Source organism: Neomonachus schauinslandi, chromosome 8 (assembly GCF_002201575.2).
Source record: "Neomonachus schauinslandi chromosome 8, ASM220157v2, whole genome shotgun sequence".
NCBI lineage: Eukaryota > Metazoa > Chordata > Mammalia > Carnivora > Phocidae > Neomonachus > Neomonachus schauinslandi.
This window is the reverse complement of record NC_058410.1, coordinates 21,093,725-21,115,754: the sequence shown is the minus strand read 5'-3', so window position 1 is coordinate 21,115,754 and position 22,030 is coordinate 21,093,725. Positions and strand designations below refer to the sequence as shown.

The 22,030-nt window shown below is 38.2% G+C and overlaps 1 protein-coding gene across 6 annotated transcripts in view; it reads left to right on the top strand.

The window, feature by feature from the left end:
* UTRN (utrophin) overlaps positions 1–22,030 on the top strand; it is a 484,838-nt gene that overhangs the window by 368,866 nt on the left and 93,942 nt on the right. For all 6 annotated transcript variants that reach the window (XM_044917202.1, XM_044917200.1, XM_044917201.1 and 3 more), the window contains one exon: positions 10,531–10,660. In XM_044917202.1, the coding sequence (XP_044773137.1) occupies positions 10,531–10,660 (130 nt within the window). The remainder of the gene's footprint in view (positions 1–10,530; positions 10,661–22,030) is intronic.

Here is a 22,030-nt window from a genome sequence, read left to right as displayed (position 1 = left end):
ATGTTGGTAAGACTTTAGGTTAGCATCATTTTAATAGTAACTAGTTTTTCTACAACACTAGTTTTGAGATATGTTCACATTCACTGTCTCACCTGTGAAGTTAGTAGAATGAGAAATTTTGTTATCAACATGCAGAGAAGTTTCGGGACCAACCCAAGGGCTCACGGTGGGTTAGGGTGTGCCTACATGATGTGCATTGGACTGTCACACAAGGCTTTTGGCTGCAAATCTGATTTTATTATACAACAGAACAGTTTTTTAAGCATCTCCTTATTCTTTCATACATAAATTCATTGAGCTCCCACTCTACCCTCTGTGGCATAGATGTGTGCCTTCACAGATAGCCCAGTCTGGTCGGCAAAGAAGTCAGGACAGCATGTGCGATAAGTGCTGCAGCAAAGCAGATGCCAAGAGCCGGAGAGGCTCAGAGAAGGGAGGGCTGGCTCTGCTGGAGAACCAGGTGATACTTATATTAATGGTGAGGGTGGTGTTGGTGCTGGGTCCCTCAAGGGTCAGGAAGATCCACCCTTGTGGATCTCTTTGACTTTGACCAGTGAGGGCCAGTGAGATTGCTAAGAAAGCACACAGATACTGTGTCAAGAAATAACTTTCTCTATGAAGGGCTAAAGAGATGACTCCTTCCCTCCTCTGCTGCTCATGTTGCTTTCTTTGCAGACCAGCTTCTGCAATGGAGGGTTGGATACCAGTATTGGTTATCCAAAGCTATAGATAAAGCAGCTAGAACTTTCCTCCATAAGTAATGGTGAATAGAGGCTGAGGGAAGAATTCTGTCTTGGAAAAGAGGTGAGAATGTTGGTAAGACTTTAGGTTAGCATCATTTTAATAGTAACTAGTTTACTATTGTACTAACTTCACAGGTGAGACAGTGAATGGGCTACTCCCATTTCTTGGGAGTTCTCCTTCCTTGACTCTGGATTACACAGGACATAAGGAAGGAACACTTGGTGTATTCTAGGGACAGAAGTAAAGACTTTGAGACTAGAAATTAGGGTATTTAGTAGTTGAAGTTGGAAAGCAGGGAAGATCCAGATCTTGATAGGAAGTTTAGAATTGGTTCCAAGTGCAACAGGGAGCTCTTGGAGGGCTTTAAGCAAGAGAGCCAAAGGGTCTGCTTTATTTACAATTTTAATATTGTGGTCTAGAAAATTTTCGGAAAAGTGCATCTCAGCGAACTTTGGCACTTGATATACAGACAATTTGGATGATGGCTTTAGAGTAAAGAAAAGAGAGGAGACAGTTGTTCCTTAAAGAAGAGGGGATGACACCAAGATTTAGTTCACACCCACGTGTGTGCTTTTTTTCTCCTCTTGTCTCCCCTTGGTCTCGGGGCAGTGTGGCAAGCTGCCATTTAGGACAGAAGGGGATGTCGGAGATTCCTCTCCTCCCTCCAGGTTTTCTCAGACTTTGTTTTCACATCAGGTGATTTGCAAGGTCCTGCCCATGTCAGTGCTCCAGGAGTAACTGATCATACTACTCTTTGCTTGGCCTTAACTCAGCCCCTCCAGTGAGCCAATGCCACGTTCATGATGAAAATGAACAGCTGATTGACTTGAGAGACTTTCAGACTTAAGCCATCCCAGTCACTTCTTTATGCAGACAGTCCCTGACTTAACGATGGTAGACTTACAGTGTTTCAACTTTATGATGGTGCAAAAGCCATAGGAATTCAGTAGGAACTGTACTTCGAATTTTGAACTTGGATCTTTTCCTGGGCTAGCGTTATGCAGGATGTCCCCTCTCCTGATGCTGGGCAGGGGCAGCCACAGTTCCCAGGCCACCACACAATCATGAGGGTCAGTGACCGATCCTATTGACAACCATTCTGTCTCCATGCAATCGTTCTGCTTTTCACTTTCAGTACAGCGTTTAATAAATTACATGTGCTGTCCAACTTTATTCTAAAATAGGCTTTGTGTTAGATGATTTTGCCCAGTTATCAGCTAATGTAAGTGTTCTGAGCACATTTAAGGTAGTCTTAGCTAACCTATGATGTTTGGTAGGTTAGGTGTATTCAGCGCATTTTTGACCTATGATATTTTCAGCTTACAATGGGGCTTATGGGGTCGTAACCCCATAGTAAGTGAAGGAAGATCTCTACCTTCTTATCCCTTAATCCCCCGTCCTTCCCAGTGATAGCAGATGGGGAGAAGTGTTCCTAGACATTGCAGGAGGATCATTGAGAGTCTCTCTTTAGGCATTTAAGATTGAATAAGGAGCAATTTACTCTGCTGCCTGAACTCATACCAGTAAGCTGCCAAACAGTACCCTGAGTCTGAAAGGGGGCAGAGAAATGACAGGAAAGGTGGGCTCTGCTAAGTGGGGTTTGGGGCTCGGAGAAATTCTGTTGAGCATGAAAACACTGAGATTTTTGCTAGTTAAGTTCTGATACTCGAATCAGTTTTTCACTAATCTGACATTCCAGAGCTTCCTTTAGTTTAAATGAGATGCAGAAGCTGCTTAACAGGAAAAACAATGAGAGACTAGATTACTTTACCTGCTTATTCTGTTTCCTTGAATTGCTTTTCCCTTAATTACCTTTACTCTAATTCCAGTTTCTTTTCCAACACAAGGTTGCTTGTGCCCCCTCCACCTTCTCCATCTTCTCTATATTTCCTCATGTCCTGTTTGTTCTTCTCTCAAAGATTTGTGGCACTTAACACATTGTGACCAGCATTCTCTTCACTTTAGACTGTAAGTTCCCCGAGGATTGGGATCGTGGCTTATTAATTACCGTCTCCTCTTGTGCTTGGCATGTTTCCTTCAGATTATCTGAATTTACTAGGTTTTAAATTTTTTATTTTGGTGGAAATCTTTGTTGGAAAATTCTATAATATACTCTTACGCCATCTTAGGATGAGAGAGACATTGAACATTTTCTTACGGCCATGAGACAATCATTCTGCTCTCCATTTATTATTCTTGACTTCTGAGGTATCTGAGACCATATTTCCTGATATTAAAAACTTCAGAGCATGCAATGTTTAATATAGAGTTTCAATTTTAGTTTTTGAAATTATTTTGTTTCTCCCTCCTTGTTACAACTGATCCGGTCTACTGCTTATAGAATGAAGCTTGATTTCACATGTGCTTGCCGGGGGTGGGGAGGGAAGAGATTGAGGTCTTTGAACTATCTATTAGAATGGAAAATGCATAAGCTTTGCAGTAAGGTTGTCACACAGAGTCTTCTTAGGTCAATGGCCAGGCCTTGAGTCAGTAAGGTAGCTAGATGTCTGCTGCATAAAGAAGTATGTGGTTACTATCAATCACAAAGACTTCCTTCCTTCTAACTTTCACGATTCGAAACATTTTTACAGAAGCAGTCACCCTCATCCTTTGTTTACCCAGCTCTGACAGTGCCAGCCTGCTAAGCCAGGCAAGCAGTCCCCTCAGGACCTTTGTATTTGCCGTTCTCCCTGCCTGGATTGCTCTTTTGCCAGATATTCTTATGGTTGGCTTCCTCACTTCCTTCAGCTCTTTCTTCAGATATCACTGTCTTTGAGATGCCTTCCGTGACTACTTATATAAAATAGTACCAATCCCCATGCCTCCCCCAGCCTTTCCTTTCCCCTTTATCCTATGTGGTAGATTGTTATAATAATGAATCATGATTCTCTGTATCTCAGCCCCAATGCTGAGGATCATTGCTCTTCCCCTCACCAAGAAATGTACTGTATTTGTCCATTCTTTTGAATCTATGCTGGGCCTTGTGACTTGCTTTAAATAATAGAATGTGGCAGAAGTGCAGATTCTAGAGCTGTACTATCTGATGTGGTAACTCTCAGCTATATGTGACCACTTGTATTTAAATTAAATTAATTACAATTAGATAAAATTTAAAATCCAGTTCTTCAGTTCAATTAGTCATATTTCAAGTACCAAATGTTGCAAGCCACTATTGTTACCATATTAGACAACCTGCTTTTAGAGCATTTTTATCTGTGCAGGAAGTTCTATTGGACAGAGCTGTTCTAGAGTCTATGTCTTAAGAAATCTTGCAGCTTTCACTCTACTCTTTGGGAACACTAATTACCAGGCTTCAAAGAAGCCCAGTCCAGCCTACAGGTCATTTAGAGATTATATAGAGGGAAACTGTGGTATTCCAGCTAGTAGCTCACAATATTTTCTAGGCACGTGAGTGAACCCATCTTGGACTTGCAATCCCAGTTAAACGACAGATGGAGTAATCTCCTGGTGGCAGAGGAGCTGGGCAACTTGCCAATCCAAAAAATCTTGAATAGTAAGTTGTCATTGTTTTAAGCCAATACGTTTCAGATGGATTTGATACACAATAGTAATAACAGATTCACCCTTCAATCTAATGACTCCAGTAGTTTTGGGAAACTGTGCTCTATGCAGTTACCTCATGGGTTAGGATGTGGAAAAAAAGGGGAAGATGGAGTGAGCCCATATCACACCTTTCAGTGAAATCTGTTACTTGTTTATCTAAGGAGAAAAAAAAGATTTTTGCTATTAATTTAACAATAATCAACAATAAAGTAAAAGGCTTAGTATTGACTAGCTGATAATTAGTTAATAGGAAGGAGTGCCTGGCTAGCTCAGTGGGTAGAGCATATGACTCTTGATCTCGGTGTTGTAAATTTAAGCCCCATGTTGGGTGTAGATATTACTTAAAAATAAAATCTTCTAAAATATACTTCTGATAATTAGATGATAGGAGAAAGCTAACTGCCTCAAAAAATTATTTCCTTTTTTTAAATTTTATATTATGTTATTTTAGTCACCATACAGTACATCATTAGTTTTTTTTTTTAATTTTGTATTGTTATGTTAATCCCCATACATTACATCATTAGTTTTAGATGTAGTGTTCCATGATTCATTGTTTTCATATAACACCCAGTGCTCCATGCAGTACGTGCCGTCAATAATTTGCAAAGTATATAGTTCAATTAACCCAGAGCTAACTGGAACCCAATACTTTAGGATATCCAATTTAGGGTAATCACATGTGGGAGACTTTGTTATATTTTGCTCCTCCCTATTTTGGTATCCTACCTAGTATTTAATCTGAAAGCATTCCTTCTTTTATTCCTTATTCCCTAAGCATTTATTGAGTACTTTCTATATATGTCTAGGCAAGCACTGAAGAGAATTTCGAATGATTAAGATGTGAGCCTTATCCTAGAAAAACTGACAATATAATGGAGGGGACAGATGCACGATCACAGTATATTAGGATGAGCTATGCTAGAGAAATAAGTGCTCTGGAAACTGAGGGGGGATATACTGAACATACAGAATGAGCTTCTCCTTTGCGGATGGGTGGGGATAGAAGTTAGACATAATCAGATTACCTTGGGAACTTTTTTGGGAGAACAAACAGAATTATTATTTTATTTTAATACTAACTTTATTGAGATATTATTCACACAGCATAAAATGCAAGTGAACAGTTCGGTAGCTGTTAGTATATTCACAGAATTGTACAGCCATCATCACTATCTAGCTTTAGAACATTATCCCAAAAAGAAAACCCACACCCACGAGCTGTCACTTCCCCATTCTTCCCCAAACCATCCAGCCCTAAGCAACCACTGTTCTACCATGTGTATCTATACCCTTATCCCTTTGGGCATTTCATAGTAATGGGCTTCTGTGTCTGGCTTCTTTCACTTAGCACAACATGTTCAAAGTTCCTCCGTGTTGTAGCATGGATCGTAGTATTTCATTCAGTTTTACTGCTGAATAAGACTTTCATTATATGGCTATACAACATTTTGTTTATCTGTTCACCAGTTGATGTTTGGGTTGTGTCCACATTTTGGCGATTATGAATAATATTGATATGAACATTCATATACAAGTTTTTATGTAGACATATACTTTCAGTTCTCTTGGGTATGTACCTAGAAGTTGAATTGCTGGGTTATGTGGTAACTCTATGTTTAACATTTTAAGAAACTGCTGAATTGTTTTTCAAAGTGGCTGCACCATTTTATCATTCCACCAGCAGTATAAAAGGTTCCAAGTTTTTCACATCATTGGCAATACTTGTTATTGCCTGAGAACAGAATTGTTTTGAATGAAAATATAAAGTCATTAAAATAGAAAAAATTCCTATTATATTATGTTATACTCACTTTAGGCAGCCCATGTAGAAGTCATGTGATATTAGAACCTAAAGCTGAATGCCACTTTGTAGCTCTGTATACAAAACAACTCTGTTAGGGTCTAATTATCTTATCATTAATGTTCACCAGGTGGTTAGGAAATGCTGGTTTTCTTTTATGTCTAATTGAGAGGTAAAGGGTGGTGAAATGATTATATGTATAATACTGTTGAAAGTTAAACCCATTTCTGACATGCAATTAAATATAATTGAAATAGGGCAAATTGAATAATAAAATTAAATTTGCAAAATATCATATGAACAGGTATTATTAAATGTATGCTCTTCTCTAGGATATTTGGGTGGTGAGTTGGCATTAGGGCTTGAGCCCCACAGTTTTACTTACTTGGCATGGTTCCTACCTGCCCACACTCGCCTCTTCTACTTCCCTCCCTTGGCATATCGAAGGAGTTAATCAGACATTCCCCTGCCAATGCCCTATGCAGAGAGATTGGTTTAAAAAGTGCTGAAGTTTCATGTGGTTAGGAAGGAAAATAGATTCTCCAGTCGTGTAGGGCATTCTCAGACTCAGATTTGTTTTTCATGAATCTGGGAGACCTGACAATGATACTGTAAAAAAAACAGGAATGTGAATTGGACAGTCATAGCCCCCTACTATCTTGTCCAGCTCTTCAGTGGCTTCCCAGTGCCCATTATTGGTTGTCTCATGCTCCGTTAGGACATCATACAGTGGTTTTTGTGACCTGATATCTGCTCGGCTCTTCACTAAGCGTTTATAGTTCCCTAAGTGCGCACACGGTCATACTGCCTTGCTCTTCTGCTAGTGCTTAGTTTCTTCTTTTGGAAATACTCTTCTCTCTCCACAAGACTCCATTTAGACACCACCTCCATGAGGAAGCATTTCCGAGCCCCCTAGTTCTACCAGGTCCCAAAGCGCTGATGTTGGGTGCCTAGTTTACCACAGTGAAAAGCAAAAAGCAAACAAACAAAAAACCCCAGAAAATGTCCTTGGCCCTGTAGAGCTTATCTTTTATCTGAGGGAAACAGATGGAAAAAAAAAAAAAAGATGAGAAACAATAACCATAATAACTAAATACCTACTTTGCCTAGTAGAAGGTGATGGGAAATGTAGCGGATGGGAGAGGTGGAATTCTACATTAAATAGCATGGGTGGGTGGGCCTCATTGAGAAGGCCTCTTGGGAGGAGGAATATGCCATGTGGATATCTGGGGAGAGAGCCTTCCAGGCAGAGTAAACAGCCAGCCAGTGAAATCTCCCATCACAAGAGCATTTGGGTTAAATTGGTAAAATTCCAGCCATCAGGGAAGTTGACTGGCTAGTGTTCCCAAGTATCCTTTCTGTAGACAAATATATATTTCCGTTTGGATGTTTGAAATTCTAAAAATAGTTTGGTTTTTTTTAAGATTTTATTTATTTATTTGACAGAAAGAGACACAGCGAGAGAGGGAGCGCAAGCAGGGAGAGTGGGAGAGGGAGCAGGGAGCCCGATGCGGGGCTGGATCCCAGCGTCCTGGGATCATGACCTGAGCTGAAGGCAGACGCTTAATGGTTGAGCCACCCAGGTGCCCTGTCTAAAAATAGTTTTAACAAAAATCTCTCCGATGCTATTTCCGTTCCCCAGCCCCCTAGCCAATGCACATTTTGTGGACTCATAATAATCCAGAACTCGCAGTTGGGCACTACTGTACACCTAAATCATACGAATCCTATTATCTTCTTTCTCCACCATGAGATCAGGATTCACCCTCTGTGAAATATATATGCCCCGTAATCATTGTGTGTTTCCAGAGGAACAGTACTGCTTCTGTGCTCCCTTCTCTAAGTCACATTCCTTTATGCTCTGTCTTCTCTCAGTTTTTAATTTCTTTCCCCATCATCACCTAGATGGTGTTTCCTGGTTTCCCTTTTGTGCCAAGTCTGTAAATACTGCCCGTGAATCCTCATCCTGTTTGATCAACCAGAAGGAGGAGGTGTTCTTCGGATTCCTTCACTTTCCTTTTAGCAGCTTGAGTTAAATAGGTTCATGTCTGGGACTTCACTTTCGAAAAGAAGAAATCTAGCACAGCCCTTGCACATTATTTTAAGAATCTTTACCTCTCCCACATTTACTGGTTAGATTTGGGTTTAGGGGGATTAAATACTCTGGATCACTAAAATTTTTATAAATCTGCTACATTACCCACTGTTTTTCAGTGCTGGCTTTTAAGCAACATGCTCTTTCGTATCATTATTTTATATTTTATATTTCCAGGTGCTTTGGGAAGTAAATACTAGGAGTATTTTCATCAATCTGGAGCTTCTTGCTGTAACAACACAATAATCTAAATTTAAAGAATAGGCTCAAGGGGTGCCTGGGTGGCTCAGTGTTAAGCGTCTGCCTTTGGCTCAGGTCATGATCCCAGGGTCCTGGGATCGAGCCCCGCGTTGGACTCTCTGCTCAGTGGGGAGCCTGCTTCTCCCTCTCCCACTCCCCCTGCTTGTGTTCCCTTTCTCGCTGTGTCTCTCTCTGTCAAATAAATAAATAAAATCTTTTTAAAAAAATTAAAAAAAAAATAAAGAATAGGCTCAAGACCTGGAAATGTGTGTATATATTTCTGGATTAAAATGTATTTCCCCGTTTCTCTTCTGGCTCTTTCTGTTTCCACGTGTCAGAAACTTTAAATGTCAGAAGATCGTCTTATTTGTCTTGAATGTCACACCTTGGGACTTCTTCACAAGCCACATTTCTCGATAGAGATGGTGAACGTTTTGTCACATAGTCATTTGATGCTCACAGGTGCTAACTGATGTGGGGATTTACTGATTTGTGCTTGCTTCACAGTCTGGTTATGTAGATGCTATAAATTTATCCATGGATTTTAGAGAATGGTGCTTTTTTGCTATTGTTCACTTTATCCTTTTAAATTTTTTGTCAAGATAATAATTGTAAATAGTCAAATTGTATTTACAGTGCTTATTGCAAAAACCAATGTTCTATTCTGTCATTCATCTCCCCTCACCCTTCCCCACCAGTAATGTTCTCTTTTAAATTCATTACCGGTGGGGCACCTAGGTAGCTCAGTTGGTTGAGCATCTCACTTGATTTCGGCTCAGGTCATGATTTCAGGGTCCTGGGATGGAGCCCCGTGGGCTCGTGTTCAGCAGAGTCTGCTGGAGATTCTCTCTCTCCCTCTGCACCTCCCCTGCCCTGCTCACTCGCACTCTCTGTCTCTCTAAAATAAATAAATAAAATTTTTACAAAAAAATAAAACAAATTCATTACTGGTGTTTTTCTGGTGTTTAGCTCTGGTTTTCACATCAGATGATTATTCTGGTGTTCCTAGATTTTTTTTTCTTTTATTTACCGTGGATGAGGAGTTAGCCCAGTCATCCCAACATAGTTACACCAAATGCTATTTAAAAAAAAAAATAGTTGTGTTCAGAAACAAAAATTATATTGATTCTAAAAAGTACTAGAATACAATATTTTAGAAAGCAAAAACCAGAGTTTTCATAATGCATTATCAGGTAACTGCACCTAAGCAAAATATTAGAGCCCGGAGGTGTTTATGTGTATAATTTTAAGAGGATAACAGTAATATTAGCAACAATTTTGGTTTCGCTCCAGCATTCAAATAGCACATGAGAAAATCTTCATTTCCTCTTACCTTGCAATGGTCAGTGAGTGAGCTTTGTTTTTAAATTCTAGTCAATTAGAGTCTTAATCACCAAACATTTTATGGGAGCAAAGGTGAAAGTTTAACCCTACTTAAAAGAACAAAAGTACTAAAGGCAGACTGTTGTGAGAATCATAAATTTGCATGAAAAACCTCACAAGGGAAGAACTGTAATTGCCTCAGCATGAGAGATGGAACGTATTTGAAGATAATTGGAGACTGTCTTTTATGTGTTCTCTTTGGTTTAGTTTTGATTTCATGTACTTTAATTTGTTTCCATCTCTTAGCTTTTTTCCTTAATATATTCTAAAGAATGTAAAACACTTCTGAGGATCTCATTACTACTTGTGAAATTGCCTGCTTCTGTACTATTGGATGTAATTTTTTTTGTCAGTCTTATAAGAAAAAGGTATCTTTGAACAGGCTGTTCTGTTTTAGTAATCTGACAGGAGTGATAACCCTAAAAGTACAGTTTGTGTAAGCTCAAATATACTATAACAATTTCCCTTAGATGAATATTGTAAAGATTTTTGTTTTGCATCTTTAAGTCCTATCATCTTTTTGCTTTTATTCATGTTTCATCATTCATATGTATAAAATTAATATTTTCACTTCCGACTTTGCTTAAATGGTTATTAGTCATTCCCTTGACAACTATGGTCCATAGTCTAACTGAAGATGTTTCATTCACTTGGTGAACACAGTAGGTTACAAATTCAACTTTTGCTTCTCTTTGCAAAGGCCCTGAGACGAGAATTAAAGGACAAGGAGTATTCTGTTCTAAATGCTATAGACCAAGCTCGAGTTTTCCTGGCTGATCAGCCAATTGAGGCCCCTGAAGAACCAAGAAGAAACCTACAATCAAAAACAGGTGAGATTGGTTTCTTTCGTACATCATAAAAACACATGTGAGGGGAACAGAATCCCGAAATCAAGTAGGAAATTTCCTTACAGTATTTCAGGATCTAATATTAAAATTTTTCTTCTGAGTGTTCGTTTAATCAAATATGCCATTATTTAATAAATATCTAGGTTTTTACATTAAAAATGAGATGACTGTATACATCAATATCCTTATTTTAAAAGGAAATTAACTGCAGACAAATAGATTTAGTAAAAGGCATACTGTAACTAAAAATAATTTCTTTGAGAAAGAAAAATTTATATTTCTTATATTCAAACAAATAACATGACAAATGATTGCAACTAGAGGAGTGGTTTTTAAAATACAATACAATATATTGTATTTTGTATATTGTATATAAAATACAATATATATAAGTTTTTTTAAGCTTCTGTTTTTTTCAGATTACTTTTTAAAATAAGGCTCTAAAGTAAAACACCTTTCTTTTACAAGCAGACAACAGAATTTATTTAATTGAAAATTAACCTATTCGTGTACTATTTATGTACTTTGGCTGAAAATTGAGACAGTAACTACCTTCTTAGCAAATAGCAGTAAATCACACAGTAAATTTAAGAGATGAATTTGGGGCCAACATAGATCTTTATTATGATTTTTCACTGTTGGCAATAAAAGCATTCTGATGCATTTTTAAAAACAAACATGCCATTCCAAATATTTTCTCATCATTCACTTCACATAGTGAAGGCAGACCTGAAAGACTGCCTCATGCTGTGTCCAGCAGCATAATTCATGAGCATTTATTACTTGTAAGGAAAGTACAGTTGAAAAATGCTTTCTTTGACTGTAGCCAAAACTGAAGCAGACATTTGGACAAGCAGCCATTTTCCTTCTCAGCCTCTGTCAGAGTAGCGTTACTTCAATCTGAATAAATTTCCCATCAAGATCATGATGTTCTTAACCCTCTAAGCCTAGCTTTATGTGTGTCTGTGTACGTTCACAACACACACACACACACAGCATATTTATTATCTTTTCTAGCATTCATATTTATTTTCTGCTGGTAGCATCATTGTCTTTCCAGTCAGCCTACTGGTGACTTAAGTCATTAATGGGCTTCTACCTTTCCACAAACCTCACAGTCTGCAAATCCCTCGTAATTGATTTTCTTGGCTTTGAAGAAGTCTTCCTTCTGAGGATTCTGTTATATACATATTATACATATACACACACACATACTTGCACACGGCGTACACATGCACACGTAGTAGGTGCTTACTGCACAGTTGCTGAATGAATGCATGCATGAGCTGAGCACCTGTGGGGATGCTTGGGCAGTGAGCAGGTTCAGGGAGGAGGGAAGACCACACTGGGACAAGATCATCACAGCAGCAGGGACGAGCAAAGCGGCTGTGTGCCTGAGCAGGAGGCGGGAATGAGGGGCTTGTACGTGCTGTCTGGTTCAGATTGCAGAGGGCCTGGAAAGTCAGAACATTTCAACTCAACACCAAGAAAGAATGCACAATTACAGTTGCTGTTGTCAAGCTCGGAAGAAAAATAAGTTCACTCGTCTCACCTTACCCAATTTAAAGTCCACCTTAAATCTGCGTTCCTTGGCTCCTTGCTTCCCCAGTACTTTCCAGAGAACAGAGGCAACATTTTTATAATAAGTTACTTCATCACAGTAAAAAAGTATTATTATATCATCAAAGCTTCACTTTGCTATAAATTTTCCTTCTTGGTGGCTAGTCAGTTTAAGGGGTATGATAATATTGCTTTTTTGCATTCTTATTTTGCTGTTACATTTGGTATGTTTCTAAGCCCCATTTCAAATACTATATTGGGGGGCAAGAAAAAAGTTATCAATTTAACTTAATGATTTTCTTGGTTTTTGGTTTTTTATGATTAGCAATTTTTATACTTTCCTCCTTTCCTGATACTGCTTTCTTCAGTGCTGGCTGATTTTACCTGCTGTTAAAGGTAAATGAAAGAAAATTATCCATAATAGCTTTTATGCTTTTGTTATTTACCATGAATTATGTAGAGCTGCTATCAGAACTAGAGAGCATTTGAACATTAGTTGTCTTGGGTGATGCTACGTGAAGTACTCACTGTCGGAGGGGAGAGGGCAGGGAGAAATGACATAATAGTTTTTTTATTCCATTTAATAAGCAGTTATTTATTGAGTATGCTGTATGTACTGTGCATAGAGGCACAGCAAAACGGATCCATCTCTTTACTTTTAAGTAACTATTTCAGAAAGTACTTCTCTGCATGACTTTTCTAAATGACTTTTTTCTTCCAGCTCTTTTTTTCTCATTTTTTTCTATTATCAATTATCTTACAGTGTGTGTGTATGGGGGGGGGCAACCTGTGGTGTTTTACTTTATTGCTGAGTGTTACAGGTATGAATTGCGCTCAGGAATCTGTTAATTGACAAATGCTATTAAAAAGAAGCAAATTAATTTTTTCAACCCAGTGATAAGTTGCTGACAAAGAAATCTCATCAGGTATGCTCTGCTAGATATTTCCCCTTTTCTCCAGTTTTATTGAGATATAATTGACATATAACATTGTAGAAGTATAAGGTATACAACATAATGATTTGATGTATGTATAGATTGCAAACTGATTACCACAATAAGTCTAGTTAATACCCATCACCACACACAGTTACAAATTATATTTCTTTGTGATGAGAACTTTTAAGATCTAGTCCCTTACCATCTTTCAAGTATGTATATTTTGAATATTTAAAAATCACTACTAATATTACTGCCTTACTTTAAGCCCTTGCTATTTTTTGTTAGGACTGTTGTTAGTTCCTTCTTAATTGGTGTCTCTGCATCGACATAGACACTACAGTGATAAATCTGAAACTCAGAGCTGGCATTTGCTTCCCTGGTTTAAAAACCACCGGTAGCCCCTGGAAGGGCATGTGAGCTCCTTCCCCTGGCACACAAGGCTGCACAGGATTTGGCCTCAGTTTTCCTGGGTGGCAACATCTCATCTCTCTCTCTCTGCCCCAAACTGATGTCCATTTTACACCCAACTGCTAGTGATGTTCTACGGGTAATGGTCTTCCTTGCCTTTAGCCTGTTGCCTCCTATCCTGGTTTTTCCTGCCTGTGGGTCTATCTTGCCTGGTTTCCGACTCCTTCCTTGTTTGCCCATCCAGTCCCTGCTCATCCTGTCCCAGTCAGCGACGGCTCACTGTCTTCCCGGCTGCCGTCCTCTCTCAGCTCTCCTCCGTGCTTCCCCGTCATCTCTCTGACTGCATTACTGAGATCTTTGTCCGGAACTCAGCGCTTCCCTTCCTTAGTGACCTTTCTCACTTATTGAGAAGCTGAAAGAGTGTGTAAAATTATCTGAGCAGCCAAAATATATATTATACAGCAAATACAGTGAAGATCCTACTCTTACTCATGGAAAAGCCACTCTCTCAGAGGTATTAACTCTTACTTTAGACACTGTTGTAACTAGTTTAACTTGTGTCCCAGTGAATGGTGGATATGTGGCAAAATGGAAATGACAGGACAGGGAGAAGGGTGACAGTGAGCAATGGCTGCTGACAGTCTGACAGCAAGGAGGAGAAAGAAATTCTAGAGAGGATATATGAGACTTCTAAAATAAAACAAAACAGAGTAGTCTTTGGGGCCTTTTACAGTAAAAGAAAAACTGAAGCTATGAATTATGGTTTGTTTATTTTTGAAGACAATATAAATCAGTTAAGAGAAGGCATAGGAATTTTTTTTTTATTTGAAACCCTTTTTGTGTGTGTGTGTGTTATTTTCTTTTATTTTTTTTTCTTTTTTTTTATTCTTATGTTAATCCCCATACATTACATCATTAGTTTTAGATGTAGTGTTCCATGATTCATTGTTTGTGCATAACACCCAGTGCTCCATGCAGAATGTGCCCTCCTCAATACCCACCACCAGGCTAACCCATCCTCCCACCCCCCTCCCCTCTAGAACCCTCAGTTTGTTTTTCAGAGTCCATCGTCTCTCATGGTTCGTCTACCCCTCCGATTTCCCCCGCTTCATTCTTCCCCTCCTGCTACCTTCTTCTTCTTCTTCTTTTTTTTTTTTCTTAACATATATTGCATTATTTGTTTCAGAGGTACAGATCTGAGATTCAACAGTCTTGCACAATTCACAGTGCTTACCAGAGCACCTACCCTCCCCAGTGTCTATCACCCAGTCACCCCATCCCTCCCACCCCACCCCCCACTCCAGCAACCCTCAGTTTGTTTCCTGAGATTAAGAATTCCTCATATCAGTGAGATCATATGATACATGTCTTTCTCTGTTTGACTTATTTCGCTCAACATAATACCCTCCAGTTCCATCCACGTCGTTGCAAATGGCAAGATCTCATTCCTTTTGATGGCTGCATAATATTCCATTGTATATATATACCACATCTTCTTTATCCATTCATCTGTCGATGGACATCTTGGCTCTTTCCACAGTTTGGCTATTGTGGACATTGCTGCTATAAACATTGGGGTGCACGTACCCTTTCGGATCCCTACTTTTGTATCTTTGGGGTAAATACCCAGTAGTGCTGCTAGAACTCATACAGGAGTTCAGTAAAGTGGCAGGATATAAAATCAATGCACAGAAATCAGTGGCATTCCTATACACCAACAACAAGACAGAAGGCATAGGAATTTATACTACGTTTTAGTATATCCTTTTAAAATGGCAACCATAAAAATCTAGGGCTCAGTAGGTAAAGTGTTAGCTGAAACACTAACTCCTCAGAATAACCCATTCCACCTATAAATGGTTCTTAAGTCAATATAATTTGTAATTGAACTGAAATCATCTGAATAATTATAGATACTTTACAGAGTTCACAACTTTTTCAGTAGCCCCCTTATCTGGTTGGAGCCATATGGAACTGTTTAATTTGATTTAATCTGCATCATATCACTATATTAATTTTCTTTTTAACACAATTGAATTGTTTTTCATTTGATTTTAATCACCTGGTTTATATCTATGGAGAGGTAGAATGATAGAAGAGTAAATCTTTCATCATCCTTTGTATTATTCTTTGTACTTCTAAAACCACTCTCATATTCTCCTAACTATCCCAATGAGTCAGGCAGATAAAACAGTATGCCTTTTTCTTTCTCTCTCTCCCTCCCCCCCTCCCTTACTCCCCACCCACCTCCCTTCCTCCCCACCCACCTTCCTTCCTTCCTTCCTTCCTTCCTTCCTTCCTTCCTTCCTTCCTTCCTTCCTTCCTTCCTCAGTAAAAACACAAACGCCAACAAAATACTGTGATGCTGAACAAGGTCACCAGCTAATGTAGCATGGATCCAGGAACAGAGCTCGAAACTTCTATGTTGGTGACCTTTCCTAACCCAAAGTGTTTTGGCTGGCTTTCACCACATCTCTACCTTTTCATCTCCTCTCTCTCTCTGCTTATTGGCCACTGACTTGGCTCCTTCTCCACTTTTAGTGTCTAGAGCCTCTTAACCCTGGCACAGCTGTTTCTTGGTTTCTCTTTTATTCTCCCAGCCTCCCCTTACCCCTCACTATTCTCAGTCCCGGCTTTCAGTTCCTTTTGAAAACCACATGGCTGCAGAGGGAAGGTGGATGTACAGGACATCTGCGGACTCAGCCACCGTCAGCCTTAGCCCTCTTCGGCCCCCAAACCTCTTGCGATAATCAAGGAGTACAGGAGCCTTCTCACGTATTTGTCACCTACAGTTCAGGTTAAAGGTCGGATTTGCAGAGGGGAGTTAGAGCTTTTGCGTTGACGTCCCTCTCTCCACACCACATAGAGATGCCGGCGCACATGAGCACACACGCATATATATATTTTATGATTTGAGGTTATGGTATCAATTGCTAAATAAAACTGCTAACACTTTTATAGGCTAGTTCATGTTTAAAAGTGTTTAGAAAGTTGTACAATTTATTGTATATGTAGGTGTAGAAAAGTTCTTTTCCTCTTCTCAGCTTTTCATTTTTAAGATAAAAAAGATATCATTATTTTATTCGTCAGTTTCCCCATGAGTCTTCTTTAAAAACTGTTCCCGTTAAGGCATTACTATTGCTACAACTATTGTTTTATTCTAGGCTGTCTGAACATTATTTCATTTTCAGCCTGGTGTACTTGATTAGTTGATTTTGTTTCATTTAAAGGATAGTCATGGAAAAAAAGACATCTATTAGTTTATCATATTCTTTATATATATGTGTATGCGTGTGTGTGTATTTTAATTATGTATGCCTATACTTGTGATTAATAGTTAATCATTTTTTTCAGATACAAAAGTATTATGGATTAATATTTTTTTCTCTTTGATCTTCGACAACTGGCTATATTTACTTGTAGTTAATATTTTAACTCAGGGTATACTGTTTTCTTTTTTTTCTTTTTTTTTAAAGATTTATTTATTTATTTGAGAGAGCGAGAATGAGAGAGAGAGAGTACATGAGAGGGGGGAGGGTTAGAGGGAGAAGCAGGCTCCTTGCTGAGCAGGGAGCCCGATGCGGGATTCCATCCCGGGACTCCAGGATCACGACCTGAGCTGAAGGCAGTCGCTTAACCAGCTGAGCCACCCAGGCGCCCCTATACTGTTTTCTTTTGATTATTAAATGTTTCATAATATTTTAGAAAGCCAATTATTAGGAGTATTTTTCTCCTATGTGAAATCTTATATATGATGTAACAAAGAAGTAATAAATGACATTTTTCAGTGCATTATCTCAGTCCATTTTATGCCAATATTAGCAAACTTGTGCAAATAAAATTTCATGATCATTAAATGAGTGAAAGTGTGAAATTGTCATATAGTTTAGTAGAAGTTACTTTGGTTCTACCTCCATTAACTTCTGATCAAAAGTACCATTTATCTCCCTCCACAGAGTGCCCTGCATTTCTAGTTTCCTCTCTGTTTTCCTTCCCTCTCTTAAGACCTTGCATGTCGGTTTTTGTGGAAGATACTCCCTAAAGGTCTTTACTTTGGAGTTCTTGCTTTTCTCTAAATGTATCTGTTCACCATTTTTTTTTTTATTAAGGATTTGAGAAGTCCCTTGGCAGCATGGATGGATTCATATCATCTTTATGATATTCCTTCTGAAAGATTTAGGCTACATATTAGCAGGTTAATTTAGTCTGGGTAACCTCTTAATAATGTCACTCTCATAGTGTATTAGATGAACATAATTAGAAATATTACAGTAATCAGCTGATGGCCCTTGATGATGTACTTGTAATCTAGCTCATAATGATTGTTATCATCATACAAAATAGGAAATGGGTGGAGTCCTCTTAAACACTGATCATCAGAGAGATTAAGGTAATCTTAATCATGTAATCAGAAAACGTGGAGAGAATATATTTCCCATTATTTTAACAGAAGCATCTTTTGGTTATGAAGAAAAGAGAGAGAAACAGAGGGCAGGTAAAGAGAAAGTAAGAGCAAGTCAAAACTCTAGAGATATGGGGATGCTTTGTTTTTTTCCTGTGAATTTTTGTTGGCTAATCTATTGGTTCACTTACGTAAAAATCCCTAGAGATGTCTAAACCTCCCAGACTTAGTGATAAAATCATAAAAGGAATCATAAAAGAAATTAGCCTTTGTTGAAGCACTCCTGTATGCCAGGCATGTGGCAGTAGCTTTATAGTTATTAACTGAAGTTCAAAGAGATAAGGAATATATTTATGCTTACATAACTTGTTAGTGTTGGAACTGGCATATGATCGCCTAATCTTTCCTTGCACTAGATTACCCAGGAGTGAAAATGCTACTCTGGAAGGTTTTGTTTTTTGTTTTTGTTTTTGTTTTCTATATTTGCTTGTCTTGATATTTCCTTTTCATCACTTGGTGAAATACAAGATTATAGATACCTGTAAAAAAAAAAAAGCAAACAGTACAAGTAAGATATTTGGAATTACCGTACTTGAAATAACTTTGTAAGGTTTATCCCTCTCTTTCACAATAAAAACCTTTTTATAATTACTTTATATGTGTGTAAGGAGGAGGAAGGAAAAATAAGTGGAAAGATTTCCACTTGAAGTTATAAAGTTGAGTATTATCAGTAAAGAGTTACGCTAAAAGTTTTATTGAGCCCAACTTGGTTCACTAATTATATATTGAGGACATACTGGTCTCTAGATTGGTTCGGTATTGCCAAACCAAGATGGAAAGAAATAAAACATGAATGACATAAGGCTTTAGAACCTATGAATAGAAAGTCACAATGGAGATTATAAACGTCAATTTCATATTGAGAAAGAAGATACAATAAATATGGAAGATCTTTATTTAAAGCAACTGGGCTGATTCTAATAGAGTTCTATATTATTTCATAGGAGAAACATATACTTTAATTTTTATTGTAAAATGTTTTTGTATAAGCACACACAAGGAGATTGTTTTCCTTTCTACTGTTAAGATTTCTTTGAGATGTATGGTGGCTTTGGCTTTCTTACAGAATTGAATTTTAGAGGTAAAAGAAGTATAAAATGTTTTCTCAGCATGAGAAAATAGGGTTCCCGCTTGATAAAAGTGAGATGAGCAGGTCATTTAGCTCTCCTAGGAGCAAAGGGCATGATGGAGTCAGGGCTGGCCAACTCTAGTCTCTGCTCTTGGTCCAGCTTTGTTTTCCACCTGCATTCCAGGGAACTATGGGGCAGTCTTTCTCTCCATGGTGTAGAAGGTAGGGAGGTATAAACGCCACCAATTAATTTGCATAGTTGAAGAATAAAGATAATTGGACAAGAGAGAAAAATTGAGGATTGATCATTGCTTTCTTTCGTCTTCCTTTTCTTCTCTCTTCTTTCTAAAAGATAGTTATTAATTCTGCCCTAAAAGATAGTTATCTACTGTAACACAATAAAGAAATCACTATTTTAAATTACGTAAATATGAAATTAATATAAAAATGTTTATAAAAATTAATCTGTTATATATTATATATAAATATATAATATAAATATAGAAAGTAAATATAATTGCACCCCAATGTTTGGTCAGTTAAATGGGAAGTCCTGAGGAGAATGGAGAAACAGAGTGCTGCCTCTCAAAAAAATCTGCAGAGGACACATATGCACACACACACACACACACACACATTTTACAGGGAATAGGAAAGTGACAGAAAAAGCTCTTTGGGTCTGAAAATTGTCAGTAAATTTATTTGGTTTTATCCTGCTGTTTCCTCACTCTCTCAGATTAGCCTCTATTACTGCCTTTTCAAATGCAAATTAGATTACCCTCTTATCTCTGAGCTTCATTTGCTCCCGGGGCCTTCGGTATTTAGTGGCCCTGCTGTTGCGTGGGAATGACACAACTCACACAACTCACCGGAGTGGAAGTACTCCAGCTTCAGCAGCAGGGACCAGAGAAATCAATTTGTAAGCCAAGAAGCTGGCGGTGCTCCGTCCTGGCAACATGTTACAGTCATCTGGGGAGCTCTTAAAATATATCCACGCTGCCCTTCACCATTGACCAACTAAATCTGAATCTCTTAATATTTGGGGGTAGGGCCTCTGGGGATCAGTATTTAAACACCAACCAGCAAACAGACTCTCAGAGGGGTTTCTAATATGTCCCCTGAATTCTGAACCACTGGGTCCAAAAGATTCTCCACTCCTGCATGAGGGTCTTAAAATTTATGGCAAAACATCGCTTCAGAAATTTTGAAGGAAACTTTGTCCTTTGATTTTCAAATAACTAGAGGATTTTTAAAATGTAATTATATCCCTTTATTGTTTTCTTCTTTTATGCCTTTTTTTTTTTTTGCTGTTTTTTATTTTGTTTTTCTATTCTCTTACCCCACATTGTCATAACATGGTATTTTATAGGTTGCTGCTTATTTCCTGTTTCACAAACGTCCTGGAAAGTTTTTGTTTGGCTTTGCACCTCTCTCTGTTTCTGATTTAAAATATGCATTAAACTGAGATTTGTACTGTAATAGGAGGCACTTTTCTTCTGACTCCGTGATCAGTTAATATGTATCCTTTCTGGCAAACAGATGGGGAATTGAACATAGAGCTTTTCTTCTGAGGATCTGCTTGAGTAGGGATTATATAATAAATACCACAAAAGGACTGCTCCATCAAAAGATTTTACAGTAAGTGAAGACAAAAATGTCCCAGCCATGTCAGGTGTTTTGTCACAGGACAAAAAGACACTGTGTGTCTTCCTGCCAGGTTATTCAATGACTGACTGAGAAACAGTTTTTACTTTATCCAGGGAAAAAAATCATCATAATTAAGTTGTCTGTTCAGAAATGAGTACTGTATCTTTTTCTTTTACAAAAGCCAGGGAAACGCGAGTGCTTAAAATAGATCTTTGAAAAAAGCCCAAGCAGCTTACTAACAAACACAGGTGCTGCCATCATAAAAATTACCACTCCCTTTCTCATGGGGCTATTAAGAATGATTTTTTTTTTTTTCTCGGGTGCTTGGGTGGCTCAATTGGTTAAGCGACTGCCTTCGGCTCAGGTCATGATCCTGGAGTCCCTGGATTGAGTCCCGCATCGGGCTCCCTGCTCGGCAGGGAGACTGCTTCTCCCTCTGACCCTCCCCCCTCTCATGTGCTCTCTCTCTCATTCTTTCTCAAATAAATAAATAAAAAATCTTAAAAAAAAACAATGATTTTTTTCATCTCACATAAATAGCATTTATTTATTTTATATACTTTATATTATATAAATGCCTATATATAAATAAGGCATATAAAAATAAGGCATTTTATGTTTATATAAAATATATTACCTACAAGTGTTCTCTATTTCTTACTTTCTAGTTAAGGATTTAAATAAGGTTTGCCTAATGTAGCTTTCCTCCAGTACTGTTGTGCTGGACTGTATCCCAGCTGAAGCATTCCTAGAGGCTGTTTACTTCACTTGTTCTCCTTATTTCTCCCTTACTGGTGGGTTCAGTCTTTCTACCTATCATGACACAGAATCTCCCTGTAATCAGTTCAGTTGCCAAGGGATTATGCAGGACTCTCTGTAGCCTTTAGCACTTGAGCAGTGCGACACTGAGTTCTGTGGCTGCTAAACTCTTCAAGGCCCGTTTGGTTCCCAGACATTTATTACAGCTGTTTTCAAGTCTAAATATTGATGTCTAGAATTTTCTGGAAATTTAGTTAGATAAAAATATGTGTTCTGTCCCCTTCAACTTGACTTTTAAATAATACCAAAGAAAGACAGACAGGGGGACGAATTTATTTAGAAGATGAAAGTTACGGTTTAGGAGAGCTTGCTCTAATTTAGATCATCTGACCGTGAAGTTCATTTTACCAGGAAGTTCAGTGAACTTCAGTTCATTTTTACCAACGATTTGAAATATTTTGAAGTGAAGTGGAGTTGATGTGATTGATACTAAAAGATGGGATGTT